Source organism: Lucilia cuprina, chromosome 2, assembly GCF_022045245.1.
Source record: "Lucilia cuprina isolate Lc7/37 chromosome 2, ASM2204524v1, whole genome shotgun sequence".
Lineage (NCBI taxonomy): Eukaryota > Metazoa > Arthropoda > Insecta > Diptera > Calliphoridae > Lucilia > Lucilia cuprina.
The window spans coordinates 7,564,195-7,573,475 of NC_060950.1; the positions used below are offsets into that span (position 1 = coordinate 7,564,195).

The following is a 9,281-nucleotide window of genomic DNA, read 5'->3' on the forward strand; positions in this document are numbered from 1 at the left end:
TATAAAAAATAATTATTTAAATTTTATGGCATAAATTTGCAAAAGAATTTAAAGAACACATAAGAAATACTAATACAAACTAAATAGAAGAAGAAAACTTAAATTTAACACTAGAGAGAACACTTAACACAACTGCCTGAAACTAGTAGAAATCAATAAATTAATTTAATTAAAGGCGAATTAATTATTAAAATTAATTATGTTTAACTATTGAATAACCATAAAATACTTCGACACCATCTTCATTTTGTAAATATTCCAATTTTGGTGGTGGTAGGGAAAGAGAACGCGCTTCTGGCTCTACAGGCGCCGCTGTTGGTTCAGCAGTAGTTGTCGCCATTTCATCTTCTTCCACTACAGTAGTTGAGTGTATATCCGTTTCCGTTGTCTCTTGTTTGTAAGTGTCATCATCTTCAATTTTAACTGTAGTGGTGGTGGCTGTTTGCCCACTTGCATCAGCTGTCTGAGTTTGTGCATGATGTTCGGTTGTTGATTCCAATTGTTGCTGTTGCTCTTCCATAAATGAAGCCTGTGTTAACGGTTCCTGTGTCTGTGTTTGAATTGTGGTGACTGAGTCTTCTTCCTCGTTTCCTGTTCTTGTTTGACAGTTGTGGTGTCGTTGTGTTCAATAAATGTAACCATTTCTTTTACGGAGGTTTCAAACGTTGGCAGTGTAGTAGCTTCCTCCAGTGCTTCTGTATTTTGGGTTGTTTCTGTGTGGATTTCTTTTATTTGTTCTGAATCTGGTTGTAATGCTGTAGGCTCTTGTATAGGCACAACTGTGTTTTGTTCATTATCCGGAACGAGCGAAACACTATTGAAGTCTTTTTGCAAAGTAACTCGGGCCAGTAGGGGTGTAGCACTAGTTTCTGCAATGTCTGTTGCAAAGTAAAAGAAATATTTAATTATTTTTGATTGTTATTTGGTGGAATATAGTTTTCCTTGGTTTTGATTTAAATTTTTAACGATTCGAAATATATCTGCTTTAATGTCTGAAGCGTATTTAGGAAGTACATACTATAAGTTTTTAGCTTAATTCTAGTTCAGTTCTAGTTCAATTTTAGTTAAGTTATACTTCAGTTCTAGTTCAGTTCTAGTTTAGTTCTAGTTCAGTTCTAGTTCAGTTCTAGTTCAGTTCTAGTTCAGTTCTAGTTCAGTTCTAGTTCAGTTCTATTTCAGTTCTAGTTCAGTTCTAGTTCAGTTCTAGTTCAGTTCTAGTTCAGTTCTAGTTCAGTTCTAGTTCAGTTCTAGTTCAGTTCTAGTTCAGTTCTAGTTCAGTTCTAGTTCAGTTCTAGTTCAGTTCTAGTTCAGTTCTAGTTCAGTTCTAGTTCAGTTCTAGTTCAGTTCTAGTTCAGTTCTAGTTCAGTTCTAGTTCAGTTCTAGTTCTAGTTCAGTTCTAGTTCAGTTCTAGTTCAGTTCTAGTTCAGTTCTAGTTCAGTTCTAGTTCAGTTCTAGTTCAGTTCTAGTTCAGTTCTAGTTCAGTTCTAGTTCAGTTCTAGTTCAGTTCTAGTTCAGTTCTAGTTCAGTTCTAGTTCAGTTCTAGTTCAGTTCTAGTTCAGTTCTAGTTCAGTTCTAGTTCAGTTCTAGTTCAGTTCTAGTTCAGTTCTAGTTCAGTTCTAGTTCAGTTCTAGTTCAGTTCTAGTTCAGTTCTAGTTCAGTTCTAGTTCAGTTCTAGTTCAGTTCTAGTTCAGTTCTAGTTCAGTTCTAGTTCAGTTCTAGTTCAGTTCTAGTTCAGTTCTAGTTCAGTTCTAGTTCAGTTCTAGTTCAGTTCTAGTTCAGTTCTAGTTCAGTTCTAGTTCAGTTCTAGTTCAGTTCTAGTTCAGTTCTAGTTCAGTTCTAGTTCAGTTCTAGTTCAGTTCTAGTTCAGTTCTAGTTCAGTTCTAGTTCAGTTCTAGTTCAGTTCTAGTTCAGTTCTAGTTCAGTTCTAGTTCAGTTCTAGTTCAGTTCTAGTTCAGTTCTAGTTCAGTTCTAGTTCAGTTCTAGTTCAGTTCTAGTTCAGTTCTAGTTCAGTTCTAGTTCAGTTCTAGTTCAGTTCTAGTTCTATTCTAGTTCAGTTGTAAATAAAATATTTGTAAGTTTCATCAAAAATACTTACATTCTGTTGTAGTCTCCACACTTTCGGCATTACTTTCTTTAACAATATTTTCAGCAATGGGAGTCAAAACTTCTTTTAAATCATCATCGTTATTAATGCTAGTAACCTCCATGAAACTCTCAGCTGTTTTAACATCCTCCTGCTCTTGTGGAACACTCTTAATTTCGTCTTCAACTGGTAACATGGTAGTCAAATCCATATGAGTTTTAGTAGTTTGTTCCATTTCAATCACACTTTCCTGCATTTCCGATAACTGACTAGATTGCTCCTTAACCATTTGCGTTTCTTTGTTGGTTGCCACAGGAGATTCTACATAATTATCAGCAAATTTGTCTACAAAATTTTGATTGATGACACCAATACGATGAGGTTCTTCAGTTTTTAAAGTTTCCTCTAACACAACATCAGTTTTGTCTTGGTTGTTGTCTACCTCTGGCATCATTGTCGTAGGCTGTTCGGATAGGGATTGTTGTGTAGTTTCTGTTTCTGTTGTTGTAGCCTCATTAAGTTCAGTCTTGAATATTGTTGTGGTAGCGCTGGTGGTCGTTTCGGGTCTCTCATGTTCAGCTCCCCAAACGGTGAACTTTTTGAAAGCTTCTTTAAGATTACTTTGGAACTCTTCAAAATGATGGTGTGTAGTTTCCTCTAAAGCCTTAACAGCCATTTGTAACTCTTCTTCAAACTTTTTAGGCAACATGGTGGTTTCTTCCAGCGACTGTGTTGTGGTAGTGGTAATGGTGGGTTCTTCCTGATGAGCAATGGATGATTTTGTGGTAGGCGCTAATGTGGTAGTTTCTTGTTGATTGGTTTCCAGAGCGGTTGCATGTCTCTCTTCATGTTTGAGTTTTTCTTGTTCAATTAAAGTTTTTAAAGTATTTTCAAATTTATTTAAGGCATGTGTAGTTTCTTCTACGATAACGACGGGAGAATTGGTTGTGGTAGTTTCTTGTGATGTTGGAGCTAAGGAGGTGTATTCTTCAGTTTTGTGAATGACATCTTGATTCATATTTTCGCTTGCTTTTTCACTTTCGTTTTCCTCATTCGTTTGAGTGGGTTGTTCACTGTTCATTTTCTCTAGTTGTTCATTTTTATCTATTGATTCCTCACCTTGTGATGCTTGCGGTTCTGGTTCCGACCTTGTTTCGTTGGTTTCACCAAATAATATCTGTGGTTCAGAATGTTCGTTTTGTTTTGTAGAATCTCCTTCATCTTCTGGTATCGTTATTACCGCTACTGGTATATATTCAGCATATTTGGCAGATTGTTCCTCTTCCGTGGGTTTAATATCCTCTGGAGTTTGTGGTACAATTTGTTTGGTGAAGTTTTCATTTTCTTGTTTCATATCTTCCTTATTTTCACTTAGATCTTCCGAAGTTTTTGTAATTTCTTCAGCAGGATAAGATAAACTTTCATGTTTGCCAAATTGTTCTTCCTCCTTAGGTTTAATATCTTCTGGAGTTTGTTGTAAAGCTTTCTGGGTGATGTTTTCACTATCTTTTGGAATATCTTCTTTATTTTCATGATGTTCGTCTATGGTTTCTGTACTTTCTTCAGCAGGAGTTGTGGATGGCACTTCAATGTTTTCATGATTTATAATAGAGTATTTTGGGAAATCTCCTTGAAAAGTTACAATTGGAACTTGGGTACTCGAAATTTCGGAATTTTCCGAATTGCTTTGCTCCGCTGAACTAGTTTTTCCCATTAAACTTTCATTGAGTTTATTGGTTTCTGGTTCATTTTCATTTGTAGTAAATAAATTAGAGAATGTTTTACTAAAGTTATTACCAATTTCGGAAGCTGCTTCGATTAATGTCTCAGCAGATCGTCCAAAGTTGGAATTTTCGGAATTTTGAACTAAATCTGAATTGTTATTCTGATTTTCAGCTAAAATTTCCAAAGAAGGAGTAGTTGCATTAATAATAATTTCTTCAGTTTTACCTTCCATTTCGAGCACAGGTGAATCAGTGGAGGAATCATTACTTTCGGCTGTTTCTTTCATTTCGGGGGCAGGAGTAGTTGCTATATTTATAAGCTCGCTTAAAGGCTCGGTTGTTGTGGGAATTTCCTTAACCGGTTTTTCCTCTGGAATTAAGCCTAACTTGCTACCAATTTCTACAACTTCTTCAATAAACGAATCAACTGCTTCTTTAAAAGTTGGCGCCTTTTCGGAGTTATCTTCGTATTCGGCAACTAAAGGTTTCTGAGATTCCGTCATATTTTCTTGCATAACGACAGGTGATTCAGGATTAATGAAATTCTCCGTTGCTGCATGTATCATTGAAGCATCAAATCTTAATTCTTCAGCTTCTTTTCCTATACTACTACCAATATTTGTTACTTGATTTATGAATGAATCTACAGTCTCTTTTAAGGCGGGAGTTTCAGTGGAACTTACTTCTGGGTAATGATGTGTTGTCACCTCCATTGCAGATTGTTTGTTAACATTATTATTGTTTTCAATGGATGTAGCAGAAATTTCTTCAGTTGTGGGAGTAAAAGTTTCTTCTAAATCATTAACGGTTGTTGAATCCTGATTACTGACCGAGCTTTCAACTAATTTTTCGGATAGATTATAAATTTGTTCGACATTTTCATTTAAAATTTCCACAATTGTCGGAGTATTTGGAGTAGTAGTTGCTTCAGGATTAGATGCTTGAGTAGTGTGTTCCAAATTATCTTGGCTATTGCTAGAAACTTTTTCTGTTTCAAATTCATTTAAAGTTGTTGAAATCTTTTCTGTACTTTCATCGGTTTTATTTTCGAGTATCTCCATGGACTCGATTAAACTTTCTTCATTTGCTGGAGTGCCAATAACATCCTTAATTGTTCCCACTTCTGTTGAGGTTTTCACATCGTTGGAAACAAATTCAGTTACAGCTGGTTCCGTTAATATAATATCTGCATTATTTCTTGGTTCAGCATTTGCTGGCAGTACAGGCTCACTGCTGAAATTAACAGAATCTCCAACATCTCTTGAAATCTCTAATGGACTTTCAGTGGTTAGGGAAATCTCCTCATGTTCAATTTCCTCATGAGGTATAATCGTAACAGAGTTTGACATTGCACCAATTTCATCTCCATTCACCTCTGTTGTGGTTGTTACTTCAGAAATCTTTTCGGTTGTCTCTTTTTCAAAATTTGATTCCACAACATTTTCTTCTTCAGCTGTAAAATTGTGCAAATCTGTGGAGATTTTCGGAGTATTTTCATTGAGATTTTCAGTTAGTTGTAAAGAGGAGCTATTGAGTTCATCTTCTGCTGTTTTAAGCAAAGTATTTGCTTGATCGATGGTGCCATTTAAATTGTTATTAATGAAACCATTTGAAATATTTTGTTCCACTTGAATGTCATCCTTGACTTCTAATAGATCTATGGGTGCAGCCCAAATATTGGTAAAAAGTTTTAGAATTAAAAGCAGCAGAAACCAATTCATTTTTTAATATTTGTTTTAATATTTTTTTTGAATATTAATGTCACCAAGTTTTTCTATAACACAATGTTGACAAATGTTTTTTTTTTTAATTCGGCGCCGTTTCAATTTTTATTTAATTGATTTAAATTTGTTGATATTTTTCCGTAAAATCTGTTAATATTAAATAAAAATAATAATTTAATTTATATTTGATTTGTTTATAAATAAGGTTTAGATTTTTTGCTATTTTTATTAATTTTTGCAATTTTGTTTAATTTGTCATCAATTAACATTAATTTTTATTGTGGAAAAAAACTTGCGTTAAATGTCAGTTGGTCAGATTTTATAAATATTGCCTGATTTTAATACCAAAACGAACCTAAACAATAGATACTATTTTTGCAACATTTTAGCTTTCTTTTTACATGATTTAAACTGGATGGACGGACTTGTTTTAAAGTTTTTGGAATATTATAATTTCATGTCAAACGACCCAATTTTTCATACCGATGTCTTGGCCCTAAGAGTAGAGTAGTTATACTCCTATTTGTCCTATTAGATATTAGCTTAAACAGAATCAAGAAATCTCTGAGCTACAGTGGATCAAGGATTGTTATTTTGCATTTCCAAATTGTGAAGATACCTATTTTCATAATTTATCTAAACTCTTTCAGAAAATATAAAAATCTTTCAAATCGGATAGAAAACAAAGATATGATAACCATTTAAAAATGTACATATCAAGGAGGTTTTACTTTGAGCTCTCATTGCCCCTGGAGGTGTTGTGGAGTGTATTTTTAACATTGATTTTAATTATTTATATATAATTTGATATTTTATCCTGATCGGGCCAAACGTTTTATAATGTTAAAATAATTTCCAAAATTTGTTATTATGCTCCCCTGTACATACTAAACAGAACATTTTATATTTCTCTGCGTTCAAAAAGCTTTTAAAGTAAAAGAACGAAGTAACAATAGTTCATAACTTCGGCAGATATCGGGTTCAAAATTTGACATGTAATCCTCTAGTTCTGATTATAAATGGTATATTATTGATTATTTAATATTAGACATTAAAAAGCCACAAAGTAGATCTCATTCTACTTATATTCAATCAATTTGAATAGAACCGACAGGTTAAAGGTGTGGCCCCATTCCGAGGCACTGGTAAAGGAGAGCACTATAGGCCCGATTTGAAGTGTGTATAGTATTAACCCTCCTTTTAAATTTAAAAACTAAATCAATTCGAAAACAAATCAGCTTCAACTATAAGACATGTTATTACATTCCAAGTAAAAAATAACTTCTACAGAAGCGAAAAAGGAATAGAATTTATTCCATGGAAGAACTGAAATAGACCTTAAATATACCTTAATATACCTTAAATGTATAAACAAAAATTGGATTCTTTTCGCTTCTTTGGAAGCCAATAAACATCACTTCCACAGAGAGTAACAAATTTACTTAATGCTTATTCTTTTGGAAGTACTTTGTTGGATTATTGTTGGGATTATAATCAATAACTCAGATACTGAATTACACAGGCGACAAAATTCGAAAAGAGTTAAAAACTCTGAGACCTATTGAAAGATTAAGGATTGAGTAGCGCTGAACTCTAATTTTGCCACAGATTTTACCATTTTGTTATTATTGCCCCTTTTTGAGCGATATCTGGACAAAAAAAAAAGTCATATCAGGCTTAAGCCTTTATTTTAAAACTGATAGAATGGACTTTTAACATTTTATGAAAAAATTGTCTTCAAAATGTTATAACGTTTCGAAAAGAGCCACGAATTGCATTTTGTTAAAACTTCAGGACACGATATCTCAAATTCTACATGTGATATAGAAATTAGATTAAAAATTTTAACATTTTATGAAAAATTTGTCTTCCAGCTCTTATAACGTTTCAAAAAGGGCAAGAATGGCATTTTCTTAAAACTTCTGGACACAATATCTCAAATTCTAAATGTGATGAAGAAATTGGGTTAACATTAACATTTTTGTCGGCATTTTGTTATTTTAAAGCTTATATAATGGATTTTTAACATGTTATGAAAAAGTTTTCTTCGAGCGGTTATAACGTGTCGAAAAAGGCCTCGAATTTCATCAGATTCTAGATATGATGGAGAAATTGGGTTAAAATTTTTGTCGGCATTTTGTTATTAACGATGTTAGGCCTTTATTTTTAAGCTGATAAAATGGATTTCATTGATGATTTTCATTTTATTAAAACTTCAGGGCACGATATCTCAAACTCTAGATGTTATAAAGAAATTGGGTTACAAATTTTGTTGCATTGTGTTATAATTGATGTTAAGCCTTTATTTTAAAGCTGATAGAAAGGACTTTCAATATTATATAAGAAAAAGTTGTCTTTAAACTGTTATAACGTTTCAAAAAAGGACAAGAATTAAATTTTTTAAAAACTTCAAGACACGATATCTCAAATCCCAGCTATAATAAAGAAATAAGCCTTTATTTTAAAGCAGATAGAATGGACTTTCAACATTTTATTAAAAACTTGTCTTCGAGCAGTTATAACGTCTCAAAAAAGCACAAGAATTTCATTTTATCAAAACTTTAGGACACGATATCTTAATTTCTAGATGTGACAAAGAATATGGATTAAACATGTTGTCGGCATGCGTCATTAAAAGTATATTCTGAACTTTTATTGAATTTATGATTTTTTTTTTTTTTTTTGTAATAAATGAAAAAAATTAAAAGTGAATAAAAAATCAATTTTTTTTAATTAAATTATTTTTTTAATAGATAAAATTTGATTTATTGTTGTATATTTATCACGTTTTTTTTTGCAATTGATCCAACTATGCACCAGTTAAAGGTCAAATTTTTATGAAATTTTTTTTTAATAACACGATTTTTTCTATTTTCAATATTTTTGAAATTTTAAACTTTAAATATTTTTATTTAATTTTAACGCTTTTTTGTTTTAAATATTAAAATTGATTTATAATTATTTTAAAATATACCAGTTTTTTTGGTTCTGTTTTTTTTCTTAATTTTAACAAATTTTTTTTATTTTAATAATTTTTTAAATTGTATATTTATATTAAAAAATATTTAAAAATTTCTTTTTACACTTTAAACTTTTCAATTTCATTTAAATTATGTTTTAATTATAGTATTTGTTTTTTTTTTAATTTTCAATAAACTTTTCAATTTTTCAACCGTTCTTCCGTATTTGTAAATCTTGTCGTTTTAACATTTAATCGCTTTTAGGTTTTAACAAATTTTTTTTCTACTCGTTTTAAATAAATTTACTTTATTCAATATATTTTTTTTTTCTTTGTATACAAAATTGTTGTATTTAATATAATTTTTACTTTTTTCTGTTGTTGTTTTAATCTTTTTCATATACAATTTTTATTTCTTGTTCAAACTCAACACACAACGTGCAGCCACTTTGGTATCAGGTTTTTGTCTGACTAGTTGAATTTACTTTGAGGAACTAAACCGCATGTTTGGAATTTTAGCGTTTTTATGCTCATTTAAAAAAAAAATATTTATACAAAAAGAAAAAAAATTATACAAAATTGTCAAGAAAACAAAGACACTACAACGGCGTTTTTTAAGACCAATAAGAAGAAATATGTTTAAAGTTTAAGCCCCAAATCAATGTAAATATTATGGTGATCGTCTTAATTATAACCAGATCTGTTGGCAAAAATTTTTAAAATTATTTGAACCTGTCGTTAGGGAAAAGTTTTTCCTTTAACTTTTGTTTCAATTTAAATTTTTTTTTAAC

At 31.4% G+C, this 9,281-nt stretch overlaps 1 protein-coding gene across 1 annotated transcript; it reads right to left on the minus strand.

Annotated features, from left to right (window-relative positions):
* Positions 1-534: 534 nt before the first annotated feature.
* Positions 535-9,006, minus strand: LOC124419934 (putative leucine-rich repeat-containing protein DDB_G0290503). Its single transcript, XM_046951044.1, has 3 exons — positions 8,860-9,006; positions 2,096-5,678; positions 535-878 (listed from the first exon to the last, which is right to left on the minus strand). The coding sequence occupies exons 2-3, from the start codon at positions 5,526-5,528 to the stop codon at positions 535-537; spliced, it is 3,777 nt and encodes a 1,258-aa protein (XP_046807000.1). The 5' UTR covers positions 5,529-5,678; positions 8,860-9,006.
* Positions 9,007-9,281: the final 275 nt, after the last annotated feature.